Here is a 17,850-nt window from a genome sequence, read left to right as displayed (position 1 = left end):
CTTGTTGAAAACTGTAAGTCCGATTGCTTTGATATTACATATATAGGTACTACATGTGGACCTCTCTCAGATTTGTTCGTTTTGTGATGATATCTTCAATTCTCTAATTAATTTATTTTGGTGAATATTTTTGTAATTTTTGGTAAAAAGTGATATTTTCGACTTCTTGTTAAAAACTGTAAGTCCGATTGCTTTGATACTATTCATATTGTTCATTTTCTAATGATGTCTTCAGTTCTTTAATTGAAATGTGCATTGCTAACAGCGGAGCTATCTCAGCCGATAGGCTGCTTGTTTTTATACCATTATAAAATCGTGAATTTGAAGTAGGGATAATAAGACAAGGCTCCTTTTGCTGTATGTATGTGGAGACAGGGTCCCTATGATAGTCTAAGCTTAGTATTTGTCTCAATGAACACATGTGTACAAGTATGTTTTTTGATAAAAAAAAAAAAACACTGTACTAACTACCGGTAAAGCTTTGCTAACAAAGTTTTGTTATGGACCCCTCCCAATATTTCTGGTCAATTTTTTTTTAAATTCAGTGTGGATGCCTTTTTAGTCTAAAATTGTCATTCAATTTATGATTCTTAAAAAAAAAATAACAAGATGTGCATGATGGCCAGATACATTGTAACATAATGTACAATGTAACATAATATTTTACGATATTTGCAGTGGCTCTGTTCAAGCTGCTATGGAACATCGATCAAAGAGCTGGTGAAAACGGCTACAGCACAAAACTCAACTTTGAAGCAATCCTGAACAATGAAATTTATGTATGTAGTACATGTAGTCTTCTTACACCGTCTCAACAGTTGCCCACAGTATAGTTTTCTGAGAGTTTTCCACCATTGTTTTCATTGGTTGTGGGTGCCATGATGTTTGCTCTTGAGAATTGAATTTTTTATATTACCATACTATTGTTGTGTCGTCACCGGAAGCGCTGTCCCAGCACAAACCTGTGTCATATGACGCCTTACCGTTGTGTCGTCACCGGAAGCGCTGTCCCAGCACAAACCTGTGTCATATGACGCCTTACTAGCCGATTTTGGCTAAAATTCCGCTCCGCCGCCTCTTTACAACAGTGTTTATACGCGGAACTTGATATTGCTTTTATAATTTGGGTTGCCTTTGAATCACATATTTTAGTGAAATATTGTTTATAGAGTGAAATATTATTGTCATACATAATTCAATCTTTGAAACAACAGAAACTAACACATAATAACGATAATCAAATTTGTGTTTGAAGTTCGAAAGTTGTTGCGTTATTTCTGGTTTCAACTAGTTCGAAAATAGAACGTCTTTGAGCGTAATAAAATCACGCGTAGAACTCCATCCGAACCAGACTCTAGCAGCGTAAACTTATTGCAATTTGGGCCCAGTTTGTTCTTACAAGATTTCCAAGTTTCATTTATCATTATTTAGTAAACAGGTCTCTGAAACGATTTAATATATCCGTAAAATACATGGCAATAGACGATTGACTTCGAAATTTCGAACAAACTCCCGGCACACCTAGCGCGATATGCGTCAGATCGGTGTAGAAGACGCCGAACTGCAGCGTCAATGACCATACTATTGTAATGGCTATTAGTAGGCATGGTAACTTAATGTGCTACACATGGATCAGAAAAAAAAAAAAAAATCTCCTAGCTCCGAAATCTAACGATTGATGAAACCTAAATCAGTAATATCAAAGCTCATATCGTCCTTGCATTTGATGCAAATAGTGATGATTTCTTAAAAATAAATACAATTATTCTTGGTAAAAGCATAAAAATATATTAAATATATATAAAAGAAATTAGTAAATAAAATATTTAGCTTATATACATGGCAGTAAAAATATGGCAGACTAAATTGGCAAATTACAAAAAGCAAGCGGCAAAAATTAAACAGTACTGTATAATCTGTATTAGAAGCTGCGACTTCTATTAAAATGGTACAATACAACAAATAAGATGCGGCTTCTATCAGAGCATCTACACATATGAAAAACAATGAATTTTTGGTTCTCAATTGTTTAAAAAGAATAGGTGCGACTTCTATTAGGAATGCGGCTTCTAATACAGATTTTACGGTAATATTATAAATATGCCCACACTGCCTTAGAAATAATAACTATAGACAACTATCAAAGATTTGTTGAACAAGTTGGATGTTGAAGAGGTTACAAAAGAGTTTTCATCTTGTTAGTGCAAGTCATATTTGGTACATGTAGAATGATGAATTGATTGACTCGAATTACTATGAATTTGTCTGAACCTATGATCCTTTGGAATTGAAAAGTGTTAATCAAATATTACTCATTAATTAATATATGCGTATTTAGCAATATAACTAAGCCATTAAATTTTGATGATTTGAGTTTGTTCAGGAAGACAATACAAGACAAATAGAGTGTTTTGCAAGAATGGGTTTTGGGAAATATTGCAACTATACAGCTCTGTGGTCATGAAATGGTGCAATGTACATAGACGAGGTGAAAGTAAAGAAACATTTTAGCAGGCTCCTGGTTGATGAAAATCATTTTTTTCACAGCCAAGCAATGAGGGAGTTTCCTTTATATTATATAACAACAACAAAATCACCAAGATTTAGGTATATTTCACCACTTCTCGTGTAACTGGTGATCAACAGTGATTCATATTTAATTTGAAAAATTACACAAACACTAGATATATTTATAAAAAATGCTATAGTATTTATAAATATATAGATTTTTATAATAAGTCATGCTGACATGTTTTAAACCTGAAGTTCTTCTCTGAAATGGAATGGTAGTCACATGTGTACTCATATATTGTAAAATTCTTAAAATTTTAGCTGGAATTAATTTTCGCTGAAAACACATTTTGGGTGTTATGTATGGAATTTATTTTCACTGATTTTTGACAAGTTGAATGTAAAATATAGGAAAAAATGTACCGATACTTTGCTGGATTTTTATTTTCACTGAATTATTTCTTCAGCGAAAAATAGCGGAAATTAATTCCAAGCGAAAATAAAGTATTGTACAGTATTAGCCTAATAATGACACCAGCCAATTAATCCATCCAACTGTGGAGCTATCTAAACTCGTGAAAAACAATTCACTCTGTGTTGTAAGAAACTGCAAAACATGGCCGTTTCTGGCATGGATTTGACCATGTTGCCATCTGCTTCCATTGACTGCAAAGTACCAGAAATCTGATGTGTCCACGCTGTAATCTTGCAATTTACTCAGAATAGAAGCAACAGATAAGTCATCGATTTTAATATGGTATACATGCTCATCTTTGTGAACTTTCACTGCCAGAACTGAAAAACAAATGAAACAATACATCATAAATTATAACCTTATCATTAGTAAATGCAAGTCCATTTCTGGCTTAAATTTGCCCTACTATAAAACAATTCGTTTTACAATATATTTCCACAACTGTGCATATCTGTCCAAAACAAAGTGACCATTTTAACTTATTTTTATATCTTTCCAGTAATCATTACAGATGACAAAATGAAAGCGTGAATGCACATTCAAATCATAAAAGCTATAAAGAAGTACCGGTAATGCATGTCACAAAATATATTAAGTTTAAGCACAGACTGACTCATTACAAAGCTCAAATTATTTCTATATCTAACCTTTTCACCACCAGACTTTTCTTGCCAAATTATTCTGCACTTTTTCTTATATTTATATTTCTGGAAAAGGGTGCCAATTTTGAAGCATTCCCTTCATCTTTATAAGTATTTATTTTAATTAAAACAATAAGATTTCTATTGGTTGATTGAATAACATTTGAATATTTCCAAATGACGTTGCTGCTCACTATATTGGCTGGTTGGATTCAACTGCCAACTGAAATTTATAAATATTTACACAGATGAAGGGAATACTTTTGTTAAGCTGATAGTAACCAATTAAGAAATACATATTTGTAAGTCTAATTCAATAATACTACCTCCCCCTGAGATATCATTTATACAGAGTGTCTATAAGCGATATGTACATGTTCATTTCAATTATTTATAAAAAATACTAATCTTTAGAACATTTTTATTGAGATTTTAAATTGACAAATCATAAGGTACAAAATAAACATCAATGTTCTTACCAGTCATATTTCTGGAAATGAATTCTCTATATCCCGTCATATAACGATGTACTGGTTTCCAAGCATTGCCATGGCAACTTCCATACAACGACGTCCCTGATTGCAAGTACACTACACCGTCATGTTCTAAAGCATCAAGAAACTGTGCTCTGTACATTTTTGATGCTGTTATTCTGTCAATTTCTGGACAACTTGAGGATGACTCATCAAATGTTTTGAAGAGATTAAACAGTAGACCAGGCTGCTTCTGATTTCTTAGTTTTTCTTCAAAATCAAGTAGTGCTTCTTCTTTGTAATAATTAATAATATCTGAGGGAAACAGTGTTTTGACAATTAGTATCATAATTTTCTCTTCAATTTAAGTCAATCTAAGAGAAATAGGAATTTTGTCACAGAAAATGTAGTTCTACAAGATCAAATTTTTAAAAATCTGGGTAATCATACTAATTTTTGAATTTTGACAAAAAATCCCCCTCGAAGTGAGGGATAATAGAGTAAAAACAAGTGTTAAGGGGATCTTATATTTTTGTCTCTTCTACTGACTGATACTGTGGAGTGATGATGTCATTATATGGACAAATATGGACAATGGCTTACCAAACTATGAATAAATATTAAAAATTTCATATTTGTTTTATTAGAATTATTCGGATACAGAGCATTTTGTAAATTACATTTTCACAACACACAATATTGTACATGCGTTTTTATGAGAAAAATGTAGCAAGCATACAGCTGAAAACAGAAAGTGAGCACCCACTAGTGGCCAACATCTAGGCAAGGTTGGATTACCAGAAACACACTACTTTTTTATTTGACATAATAATGACATAATTAATACAAAAACATTAGCGACACTTTACCTGTAAACTGCTTCCCGCTGATATATTCTTGCAACGTCCTCCAAAGTGTATGTATACTCGTACCAATCGTAGATAACAAAGTGTGTGTCTGAGATTTGGATAGTACAGATCCGTATTCACTTTTCAACCACTTGAGGGCGCTGTTGTAAGAGGCTCCAAGGTACCAGGTGTGGATATCCTTATAGAGATGGTTGTCTTAAACAGGAATCAAAATACTACATTTAGTATGAGTGGAATAACTGCATGAGGAAGCAATTAGCTATTATAATAATATTTAAAAGGTGAAGTGAGCATTGAAAGAAAGTAATACAGCTTTGACATTACAGTTGTAAGTTATGTAAATGTAAGTTAACTCATTCATGGTATTAATTAAAGCGAGAGGGTCGTCACCTGCGCACATGCAGTCCCAAGCAATGATAGCAACACACGGTAAAAACACAAAGGCTCATGGGTAGACACTTGTTTGTAAACAATGACACGCTATGGCCATCTGATGCATGCGCAGGTGGTGACTCCCTCGCTTTAATTACTGTTGAAGTCAGTCATTAAATGATGCTTTTATCATGATACATTGTGAAAGTAAGAGTGACATTCATGGACTTTACTGTAACATATGAGACACATGTTTGATTACACAACTACATTTTTAGTATGTACTATATTTATTACAACGACATGGTTTTTACGATTATCTCTAACTTTATATTGTAACTATGTAACTTTCCAACTTCCGGGGTTGACACGTTTTGTGTTCTACACTACAAACCACACATATTACACGGTGTTTTGTGCAGAATGGCAAAAGAAAATTCAATGAACCATCATAGAAGTAGACTCATGTCTGCTATTCTGTGTGTTGTGTATTTTCACCAAATAAAATTATACAAATGAATTTGCCAATGTCTTTTTCATATCAAATTTGTCATCTCTATTCAAACACATTGCTGGAACACATCAACTCATCAAAATGTATGGAATATTTGTTGACCAATTTGTTAAACCCCAAAACATACCAGTAATGTTAGGAATACAATTTGTACTACCCTCATTGAACAGAAATTCCAAAATGGGAACTATATGCTTATATAAACTGTGTTACTTTTCCGGAAAAATATGTTTTTATTCAGCATCCTGTTTTAAAACGATATCAGTTCAGATATGGGACCAAGCTAAGATCATGTCTATTTCTGTTTACTAGCAACCCATTAATCTAATGTGCAACTTTTATTATATTTTAATACTACGGTGTGTCTATTTTTGTTTAAGGTAGAAGCCTACTCATGATTTCAAAAACCCAGAATTTCTTAATTTTTTAATATATTGTACTTCCAGGCAATACAAGAATATTGACTTTGAAAAAAATGGGGGTCACCAGGTTAATTTTCGAGAAAATCATGGTTGTATTTTAGTGGATAGCGGCCATTTTAGCAGTATTATAGTGCTTTTACCATAGGTTCCTATGGCAGAGATATTATGCCATATCTCAAATTGTAGGCTGGTGACATAGGCTGAAAAAATAATATATTGTTAATGATGGGCTACTTTTTGTTTTCCTGAATTTTTTCAAAAATCTGGGTTTTAAAAAGTGTTGAAAAATGCAATTTTCGTTTAACATTGCACTCTATGGAATTGTTCTAAAAATAGCTATTTTTGAAAAAATGTAGTACAAGTTTCTCAAAATACGTCACTGTAACACACAATAGAATGCTATTTTATGGTGCCATGGGACAATAGCTTCATGATTTTACATAATAAACCAATGAACACTGTCATGTGATTTATGACACAATTTCTCAACAAATATGAGTAGGCTTCTACCTTAATGTTTTTAGTGGCTAAACCGAATGAAAATTTATCTAAGTTATAATAAGATTAACAATTTGAACTCACTCAAATATTTTAACATATTTTGGACAACCTCTAGTAAGTTAATACCTGATTAAACACACTTAGTAGAACGTCAATCAGTTCTTTGATTGAGTTATGCAAATTTCTACAATGTTGACCTTTTCCTGTGATGCAATACGCGAAACACAGTAAAAACATTCCTGCGACATGCACATTTGTATTTGAGGTACTGAGAATTTAATTCTATTAATCACTTTATTTTCTCAAGAGACAAATTTCTTTAGTTATTAAAAATCACAAAACTTTATAGTAGTGAGAATTTCTCAAAGGTCAGTAATTTTCTTGTATACTTTAAAATACTTTATTTTAGCTGGAATTAATTTTCACCTAAAAGACATTTTGGGTATTTTGTATGGAATTAATTTTCAGTGATTTTTGACAAGTTGAATGTAAAATATAGGAAAAAAGGTATATACCAGTACGCTGGATTTTATTTTCACTAATTCATTCCTTCAGCAAAGATTAATTCCAAGCGAAAATAAAGTATTTGACAGTACCGGTACACACGCAAAAAATAAAATGATGAAATCGCGAACATTTCAAACAGAGAAAATTAAACAGTTAACAATACTTACAGTTGCTTTTCAGCCAATGAAGAAAGCTTCTATTCCTTGGAAGGACAATGACCGTGACCTCACAATGATCAATCAATGTGCTAATCATCTGTATAAATTGGTGACTGGCAGTCCGGTCATCCTCACTTGAATACACTGTGAGAGTCTCTGGTTTCTGGATAATGATATGTAATCTGGAGCCTAAATCGGGATGCTGTAAATGATATTCCTTAAGAACATTTTGAAATGCATCCAGGAGAACGCCAAATCCATCATTTGATAAGTACTCGGTCAGCACTAAAGTTTGGTGAAGCATTTCGTTAAATATTGCACCTAGTTTGCTTTCATCCTGCGACAAAAAATAGTCTTCTTTCAAAGCTAAGCTGTTTATGGGAACTACATCTCGATAAGGCAGGATGGTATGTGCAATGCTGCTTCTGATACTTTGATGTGATTCCAAGTTGAAAACCACACCTTTCAATTCCTGGTTCATGACAGTATTGAGGATGGCGCCCTCACAGTCATCAAAAGCTTGAATGATGTGAAGATGTCCTGGAGTGTTGAAGACATTCCTGGAAAAATTTTCTTCCAGTTCCCGACTATGATATTTATTTTCAAACGTCCTATTTTCTGCGTTGAAGTATTTCTCTTGATTTAAAGACCACAAAGTTGAGAGATCGCTGAACTGTGTTGTTCTGTCTCCATTCACAAACCCTTGGAATTGTTCTGTACTTGGACACACTATCTATATATAATATAATGAATATGTATTAATTAATAATACTCATTACCCATGAGTCTTTGCAGGTTTCCTTCAATCATTGGCCAATTTACTACTGCCATATATCCAATTATTTATTGTGATTTGTCAAATTGTTTTCAATTGTCATTTAAAATTTATAAGAACATTTATAAATATTTTAAGTAAAAAAACATTCATGCCTTCACTATACCCTCATTCAATGTTTGTTGACCAATAATTGAAAGTTTTGAGTTTTGTGTTCTCTTTTTCCATTAAAATTTAAACATTTTAAGAGTATTTTTAAATGAACTAATTTATTGACAATTGGTTTCTGTTTCCAAAAATCAAAATAAATATTATTTAATTTTTTAAATATCCATGGCTCACATGAATTGGTGCAATTTAATGTTACTGGGTATGTTTCATTTGTGCTCAGGTACCAAATATTTTATTTTATTTTAATCAATTCAATTCAATTCAATTTAATTTAATTTAATTTAATTTAATTTAATTTAATTTAATTTAATTTAATTTAATTTAATTTAATTTAATTTAATTTAATTTAATTCTTGATTAAATTATTTAGAATAGTCAGACGTTTCACATAATGGCATTTTTATCTATTTACGAAGTAATTATTTTTTTTTTTATAAATTATGATAAATACAGTACATTATTATTATTAATCAATAACGTCACTTACCTGCGTGTGTGATGCCAGTAACCAACCGAGAATTGACGCAACAACGGCGACTGTTAACACAAAACCAATCATCAAAAACAAACGAACAATTTTCTTCAGCGTTCGGGGTGAGAGAAATCTCCCGCAGACACACGTCAAGCAAAGTCCTCCATTTTGCGTCAAAAATAGCATTTCCTGCCTGGAATCATTTAGCGACGTGTCTATCCGAAGAGAAGTGTTGATGGGTGAAAGTGTCAAATCACCGAGACGAGTTTTTCTTTTCACAAAATGCGCGTTAAAATCATTTTCCATCTTATAGCCGTTATAGTCGTCAATTTCCTCCGTCAAAGGGTCATCTTCATCCTCATTGTCATTTTCTCTGCTCAAAGCCGTTGCTCGAACGAGTGTCTCTGAAAATGGACTTACGATTAGTCTTTTGGTTAGCGCAAAAATCGACATTAAAATCATTTTGCAATCTTGTAGGGGTTTTCAAGTTTAGGTGAGAATATTCGAACACTGCCGACGGTCCCCGTTCCACGTTGGTATTTCAAAATCTGCGGGAATCCCAAACAAGGGGTTTTCACCTCGCCATTGTGACGTCACTGGTATACCCTTCAATGGCGTATACCATAATTCTAGTGGGTAGGGAAACTATTCCCGTCCAAAGTAATTGAAAACTTCGTACGTTTATGCACGCCGTATCATTACATAGTTACATGATTGTCGTTATTCGTTGAATATTATTACTATTACATGACAGAAGGCAGTATTGTTGATAAAATAACCAATATCTAATGTTTTGAAAATATCAAGAATGCTAAGGGTACCTCTCTTGACCTTCTGCGAGGCATTGTGGGACATACGACATCGAATGGCCGATTTCAACATCGTTCACAAATAACTTTGTGGCACACAAATCCAAATTTTCCGTGATAACGTCCAATTTGACTTGAAGGGTCAGATATTTACATAATTTAAGAATGTCTAGAGGTAGGTTATCTATATTTCACTGATTCAAAATGTTTTCAAGTGTGAAAAAAATCTTATATTTTGAACACATCTTGTAGCTGTGGAGTTCATCATGTGGTAAAACTTACTAGTATTGTTTCGGGCGGGGGGGGGTGCTGAAATTAGGGGCGGTATAACAAACAAGTCTATGAAAGCTGTGCGTGAAATCTTTTTTGACAAAGGCAAAATTGATGCAAAAAATACAAGCATTAATATACCTATACTGTACAATATGTACAGTTGTCTCCAATATTGTACCCCCCCTCAAACTAGACCAATGTAAAACCTGTATTGTAGAATTGTGTAAAGTCTCACAAAGAAGACATAAAAACGGAAATTATGAAGTGGTATTGTGGGTACTCTAAGTAAATGGCATGGGTAGCTCTGTGGACACAGATAACCAGACACCACTTTCACTTAATCCTAGATAGATCAAAAGGGTGGTGGTCATGTAAAGTAAGTGAGATATGTGTTGATAAACATTAATTTCCCCCAAATTCATTAAGCTTTCCCAGTGGCAAGCACAAACACAAGATTTGATCTGGCTAGCACTGTTCACTAAACACCAACTTGGACTCTTTAGAATCCTTTCATGAGTGTGTTCCAATCATCTCATGGTTATAGCCGGTTACAAACAAATCCTAGATAACTGATCGCAAAGATCTGTTGGAAATGTATGATCTAGGTTGGATCTAGGAACTGTTGGACAATAAACTTGGAACCAAGACAACATATCAAGACATAGACCTCAACATCGGCATGTGACCAGATCTGTTGCCAATTTGGAGACAGCATTATGTGCTCAGCTTCACAAATCTTTGTTCACTGTGACCTGAATCCATCACAGTTTAATGAAAAGCGTGTCTGTATGAATGAAAATAAACCTTTATACTGTACATGTATTTTGTTATGTCCTTTATGTCCACTGTAAAATGGTTTAATAACACAAATTTTTCTCACAAATTTTATATGTCTGTGAAAAACACAAAATTCTGTAGCAGTGAAACTTTCAATTGGGTCTTATTACACTGAATAGACCATTTTCCATTCACTGCCAGATTCTGCGTGATGCGTGAAATCAAGCCTAAAAACAAGACAAACAAAATAATGATATTTTAACGCCATACTCCTCTCAGAAAGATAAGAATTTTGACATTGAAAAAAGAGAAATTCAAGATCATAATTCCAATTCCTGGTATTCGTTTCTTGCATCTTTTATACATTACGCCAGATCTCAAAGTAAACGAGAAAACTTGCCCTGCATATGTTGTTATGGGTAGATGTGGCATTCAGTACCATCCATGTTTGTGGAATATATCTGTGATATTTTAAGTTAAATTAAGATTTTAATAATGATTCAATTACAGCTGGTAAAAAGAAGAGCCGCAAGGGTCAGCATCGTCATTTCAATAACCCTGAAGAAATAGAGGCCCAAATGAAAGAAGTAGAAAGCAACAGATATAGGGTAAGGTTCTATATCTTGAAAAAGTTTACTGTGATATGTGCTAGAGAACATACCTTGTGCATATTTATACCATGTTGGCTCGTGATAGAAGTGTGCATAAATATTCTGACAAATCCATTGGTGGTTACCATTACTATTACAGCAAATATGTTATTTGATTTCATCTGGTTACAATTATTTTTTATTGCTGTGGTTTTTAATTTGACAATTTCATTTCAAATTATGCACTTATCAAATATAGTTGGGCTTTTGATATGCAAATCAGTGTTAATTCAAGATAGAGCAAAAGGGTGGTAGTCTTCATGTCAAGTAAGTATGAGATTTGCGTTGACGAACATTCATTTTCCCATAATTCAATGTGCTATCGAAATGGCAAGCACAAACATGAGTTTTGATATGGCCACAGTGTGCGCTAAATACCAACTTTGACTCTTTAGAATCTATTCATGAATGCCTGCTAATCATTAGTAGGAATTACCTTGTTACAGCCAGTGTTATTTTCCATCGTTCCAATGTTGCTAGGGAGATCAATTGAGGGATATCAGTTTATTTTGGCAGCTGATCTAAGTCAGTGTGGTAATGAAGATGAAGAGTAGCAATAGTATTGCTGCAATACACATCAACATAGTGACCACCAGCCAACCCTAAAGTTTTGTTTGGATTGCATTGTACTGTTTTGACTACTGTGTTGAGACATATGGCTGATGTTTTTATAATACAATCACTGCATGGTATGAATTCTGCTACAAAATCACATACAATAAAATTGTATTATTCGAATTTAAATATTATGTCTCTTAGGAACGAACTGAAATAGAAAGTGATTCGTCAGAGAGTGAATCAGATGATGAGGTAAGATAACAAACTTTTATACTGTTTTTTTAAATTGTGCATATTAAAAACCTTACATACAAGTGCACGTTGTGGCAACATTATTGAAATTTTTCAAGTTACTAATTGTTTGGAGAGCTACAATTTCTTTATATTGCATAATCACTGCATTGTATTTCTTTCATTGTGAGAAGTAAATTCCCTTGGTAGGTATGCGCATATCAGTGGTAATCATTATTTGCAACCAAATTGTATGTCTCTCTGCAGCCATGTACTGTTCTGATTCTGGACTGAGGAGATTTTTGCATTTGAGTCCTGGCTAAGCCAAGCTTTTTTGGTTGTTGGGCAAGATAATCAATTTGGTCTGCCTCTTCTTACGAAGCAGTTAATAAAAATTTTGCCTTCTAAAATTGTCTGCTAGTGATGATGCATGTTTCCCAATATGTGGAGACTGGTAGTTTACATCCAATTTAACCAGAGTAATAATGTATAATAATTATCATGAATTTTGGGTACTTAGTTTTACTTGAAATTTATTTTTGCTGAAGGGATGAATCGGTGAATATAAAATCCAGTAAAATTATCCTTTTTCTTATGTTTTACATTCAAGTCATCAAAATCTGTGGAAAAATCTCATACACAAAATAGTTCCACTTAAAATAAAGTATTTTACTGTAATTTATTATCTTTGTACACAACAAATATTTGTTTTCTACTAAATTTTCAGCATGGTGCTAAAAAAGGTGTTGAAGGGCTTATTGAAATAGAAAATCCTAACAGGGTGACAAACAAAATGAAGAAGGCCTCACAGTTAGATACAGAGACTGCGAGCAAGCCACAGCTCTCAAGACGAGAAAGGTGAGACTGATGTTGAGTAAATGAATAACAAACACACTTTAGAGAAGCAGTTCAATCTCAAAGAGTTTTCCATAGATGACAATTTTAAATTCGCAAAAATTTATCTCACAAAATTAAAGTGGTTTACAGTACCAATCAAACAATCAACTTGAAATGAATCCAAATCTGAATTAGAAACTGAGACATTATCATATGACATGAGAATTCTTTTTTTCTGGATGTTTTACTTGGTTAATAAGATTTAGATCCATTTGCATAGCTAATAACACATTTGAATAAATTTGCATGGCTAATAAGATAATCCAGAACATTGTTTATTTCTAATTAATATTGCTATTAAATTTTAATTTAGGGAAGAAATAGAAAAACAACAAGCTAGGGTTCGATATCAAAAAATGCATGCAGAAGGAAAAACAGATGAAGCCAAGGCTGATTTAGCAAGATTAGCAATTATACGAAAACAACGAGAAGAAAACGCTAAAAAGAAAGAAGAGGAACGGAAAGGTGAGACCAACGCCATATAACAACAACACTGGTATAACAACTTTTGAAAGAACATATTGTTAGAATAATTTATGTACCAACATACTGCGTCATCTTATAAATTCAGCCTTTCTTTATCTCACTGATTTTTTTTTCCATATCTTTTTCAGCGAAAGAAGCAAAGGCACAAGCTTCAAAGAAGAGATAATGTTGGCTAAAGAATGATTTTATTTACTGTTATTGGGAAGGCATGCAATGTATTTATTCCCTCTCACATCACTGTAAATCTGCAGTGGGTTATACCATGACTACCCTACATAGTAATGGAATAAATCAAATGAAGGGCGGGGTGTATGTTTTTAGGCTGGTTGTCGCTGGGCAGCATGTGAATTTAAACAATGTATTTTATGGGTGTTGTATACTGTAAAACATGTATAATAGCTACATGCAATTTTAGCTAATTTAACTCAATGCATGAATTAACAGAATCTTGAATTAGCTAAAGTGTCAACAATCTCATTGTGAAAATATTCTTTATTTTAAATTAGCTACGTTATCAATTACTCATTAGCTAAATTAGCTAAAATTAAATGCTGGCTAAAAAAAAAATCATGTTTTACAGTATGTTGCATGATGCACATAACAAAGGCCAACCAATATCCTAATTTAAATAGCCAATTAACCAACCAGGATTGGTAGTCACAGAAATAACTTATTAGGTTTTATGATTGGATAGGTTTGGTTGTTGATTTTTTGTTTCAGACAACCTTTGCAAGTTTATGAAATGTTTGTAAAATATGGCAAATGTATAATTGATTTATTGCACACTAATAAAACAGGACAAGTTAGTGACATCATGGTATACTGGTATATTGTAAATTACAAGACTCTCTGTGGGACAACTGTAAATGGAAATTGCAGCTAACAGTCTTACAATATAAAACCAAAGGTTGTAGGTGATTTTCTATTCACTGCGAACTATTCATGTTGTGTATTGTGTGAAAAGTACAGACTGAATGTCTCCGCAAGAATTTGAATTTCATTTTTTTTTTTAATAGCTCAATGACAAAATGGTGATCTTTGAGAGGAAAATATTGCGTAGAGATGCCCTTCTTTAAAATTGACCATCAGATTGTGTATAAGCACAATAAATGTAAAAATACCCACAAAATACTTTGTTTTGTTGAATCCCATGCAATGTTTTGGGGTCACTGCCATGCTATGACCTTTATTTGTCCGTTTTTCATGTTTAATTTCACACATATGCAGGATCTTGGAGTAAACGAAAAATTGGTTTATTGACCTGGAATGCACTCAGTGCTGTAAAAACCCCAGAGAACACAAAACAATAGACTTTGTCTCACTTTTTGGTACACAATCGCCCACCCAAGAGTAAACCAAAAGATCTAGTAAAATAGATTACAGGAGTATTTCTAGAAAAAGGGAGCACAACTATGTTACTATTGGTATTGCTCTACATTTGATCATAATCTATTGACTCTTCCAAGTTCGGTATGAGGGAGCTGCGCCCCTGTTTTCCTGTCTGGAAGAACCCCTGGATTAGACTTTGATAGGTGACCACAGAATATGTTGAATATTTTTTTTAAGTTATGGGATGCATTTTTTAATACAACGTAAAATGCCCTCTTATGTGTGTACAAGTGTTGGCCAACTTCTCACAGGCACTATCATTTCATATTTTAATATTTGTTTTATTGTTGCAATGAAACCTGTCTGAATGAGATCATCATTTGGTTTATAAAGAAAGATTGTTTATAGAGAAACAGGTCTTGCTGTGTTCATAAAATCACTGCCAGTGAAAGTGCATTAAAACACTCGATTCATATCTAATATTAAATCATGATTACATAGAGCTATTAAATAAATGAACAGGTAGTAAAAAAAATGTTTTAGCCCGTCTTGCCAGTTGACAACCGTATTCCCCCCCCCACCCCGCGCTCAAAAAAAAATGTCTGTATAACCCAATATTTGCCTGCAATATTAGGAATAAAATATGGATGAACTGTTAATTTATCTGGATTTTTCAGTTATTGGTCAATTTAAGAAACAAAGGTGATATTGTAAGAAAAAAAATAATAAAATTCATTTCTTACAAACGAGTTTTTGTTGATTTTTATAATGATCATATGTACATTGATACACACCCTACCTTACTCCACATGCATTGATTACCAGTACTACTATAAAGTGATAATAACCTGTGTATTGACTCTGATGTGATAATAACTGTGTGTATTGACTCCAATGTGATAATAACCTGTGTGTATTGACTCCAATGTGATAATAACTTGTGTGTATTGACTCTCATGTGATAACCTGTCTGTGTTGACTCTGATGTGATAATAACTTGTGTGTATTGACTCGCATGTGATAACCTGTCTGTATTGACTCCGATGTGATAATAACTTGTGTGTATTGACTCGCATGTGATAACCTGTCTGTATTGCCTCCGATGTGATAATAACTTGTGTGTATTGACTCCGATGTGATAATAACTTGTGTGTATTGACTCCGATGTGATAATAACCTGTGTGTATTGACTCCAATGTCATAACCTGTCTGTATTGACTCCGATGTGATAATAACTTGTGTGTATTGACTTCGATGTGATAATAACTTGTCTGTATTGACTCTGATGTGATAATCTGTGTATTGATAATGTTTGTGTATTGACTGTTATGATGTATCTACTGCGATAATCTGTAGTTGATTTGACCTTATTATGACGCATGCAGTGTGACCCATAGTTATGGGAATCAACTAGAAGTAGCCATGATTTATTTAATAGCTGTTTTTAAGGGAAGGAAAGATTGTGCCTTGGTGTTGAGGAAGGTGACAATGTAGATGGTTAGTGATTCTAGACTTTGGTAGTGAGAGGATCCGTTGAACTTCAAGTTTAATGAATCCTCTCACTAAGTGGAAGTAGGAGTTGTAGATTCATAGACTTAACCAACATTTTTCAATGTCAACAACACTTTTACAGCGGGTATGGGGCATTACCTTCTCAGATCGACGAACACTTTGTACCAACTACTAGTATACGACGGCACTGTCACACATGCATTGTGTAATACATAAGAACGACCTGAAGCATGCGCACTGTGTGCATAATATGCTAATAACTTTAATGAGTTTATGATGTAGACATATCTCATGAATATTATTTTAAGGTGCAATTATTAATAGAAGGCATTTATTATGAAATGCTGCAAGAAAATATTTTCGGTCTTTACCTCCACCTCCACTCCTTATACCATACTAAATTGGTCACTAACAAGTACTGCTGTGTCTTGTACTATCACAGGGAACCCGCTCATAGAGACTGCATACAGTCCATCTCTGCAAGCCACTAAAGATTTAAAAAATATACAGCGCCACCAGTGGCTGTTCCTAGCATACGCATGCAGCTTGTTGAATGTCTACATTTACCCTTTGACCCCTTCTGATCCAACTCTTCTGTGCCAGTTGGTTGGCTGCACTTGTTCATGCACTGTTGAATGTGTACAATACAGTTACATGAAAATATAAATTTTTCAGGTCATGTACCTTTTCTTTTTTGGGAGGGGGGGGGGAGTTGTAAAAAAAAAAATTTTAAAATTAAAATAAAAAAAAAATTAAAAATTTCATTGATTTTGGGAAACCAATTGACCAGAAACAGACTTTCCTTGGAATAGGGTTTTATCGACTAAAAGCTGACAATGTTTTAAATCTGAAGTTTTATAAACATACAGTCATGACAAAAGATGTCACACCCAAGCATTTTTTTAGCCACTTCAACATAACAAGTTTTAACATGCCATGGCAACACTTCCTCATTTGTTTCCTTACAGTTGTCAATGCAGCCTTTGGACAACGGAGGTTTTTAGTCAACTGAGTTACAAAAACAAAAATTTACAAAAACGCAATTGCAATGGAAACTGAAAATAAGCAAAGTACTCTATGTAGTATACGCATATATTGAATATTTAATTTTCACTTATTCATTTTGACATATTTTAATTTGCTATAAAATGAAAATATGTTTTATTATTTTCTGATAAAATTTAATTTAATATAATTATAAATTTAAACAATTCTAAACTAATAAGAAAAATCCTCCAAATACATTTGTAGAAGAAATTTGAAAAAATAAATATTTAGTGCATGAACTTAAAATGACTCAATTCATCATAGTGAATTCTGGTAAGAGTAGCTCAATATTATAAAACCCTGTGTCAATTTTGCTAGAAAATAGAAATTATCAAATTAGTAAATATGAGGTTATTAACAGAATATTGGAATCTATGTCTAAGTTATTGTACATGAATGCATCAAAGACAATATTGACAT

At 33.2% G+C, this 17,850-nt stretch overlaps 2 protein-coding genes across 2 annotated transcripts; one reads left to right on the top strand and one right to left on the bottom strand.

The window, feature by feature from the left end:
* Positions 1–2,602: 2,602 nt before the first annotated feature.
* LOC102805689 (uncharacterized) lies at positions 2,603–9,456 on the bottom strand. Its single transcript, XM_006816273.3, has 5 exons — positions 8,877–9,456; positions 7,453–8,176; positions 4,970–5,164; positions 4,107–4,415; positions 2,603–3,306 (listed from the first exon to the last, which is right to left on the bottom strand). The coding sequence occupies exons 1-5, from the start codon at positions 9,321–9,323 to the stop codon at positions 3,029–3,031; spliced, it is 1,953 nt and encodes a 650-aa protein (XP_006816336.3). The 5' UTR covers positions 9,324–9,456; the 3' UTR covers positions 2,603–3,028.
* A 251-nt stretch (positions 9,457–9,707) lies between these two features.
* LOC100370407 (28 kDa heat- and acid-stable phosphoprotein-like) lies at positions 9,708–14,354 on the top strand. Its single transcript, XM_002734569.4, has 6 exons — positions 9,708–9,845; positions 11,231–11,328; positions 12,130–12,180; positions 12,887–13,017; positions 13,370–13,521; positions 13,671–14,354. Exons 1-6 carry the CDS (start codon positions 9,836–9,838, stop codon positions 13,706–13,708), a joined length of 480 nt encoding a protein of 159 aa, XP_002734615.1. The 5' UTR covers positions 9,708–9,835; the 3' UTR covers positions 13,709–14,354.
* Positions 14,355–17,850: the final 3,496 nt, after the last annotated feature.

Source organism: Saccoglossus kowalevskii, chromosome 8 (genome assembly GCF_978046115.1).
Source record: "Saccoglossus kowalevskii chromosome 8, keSacKowa6.1, whole genome shotgun sequence".
Lineage (NCBI taxonomy): Eukaryota > Metazoa > Hemichordata > Enteropneusta > Harrimaniidae > Saccoglossus > Saccoglossus kowalevskii.
This window is presented reverse-complemented; position numbering and strand designations above follow the sequence as displayed.

Coding starts and splice junctions, on each gene's coding strand:
- LOC102805689 (XM_006816273.3), bottom strand. CDS start 9,323: ATGATTTTAATGTCGATTTTTGCGCTAACCAAAAGACTAATCGTAAGT. Junction 8,177..8,876: donor TACTGGCATCACACACGCAG/GTAAGTGACGTT, acceptor TATTATATATAG/ATAGTGTGTCCAAGTACAGA. Junction 5,165..7,452: donor TCATTGGCTGAAAAGCAACT/GTAAGTATTGTT, acceptor TTCCTGTTTAAG/ACAACCATCTCTATAAGGAT.
- LOC100370407 (XM_002734569.4), top strand. Junction 13,018..13,369: donor CAGCTCTCAAGACGAGAAAG/GTGAGACTGATG, acceptor ATTTTAATTTAG/GGAAGAAATAGAAAAACAAC. Junction 13,522..13,670: donor GAAAGAAGAGGAACGGAAAG/GTGAGACCAACG, acceptor TATCTTTTTCAG/CGAAAGAAGCAAAGGCACAA.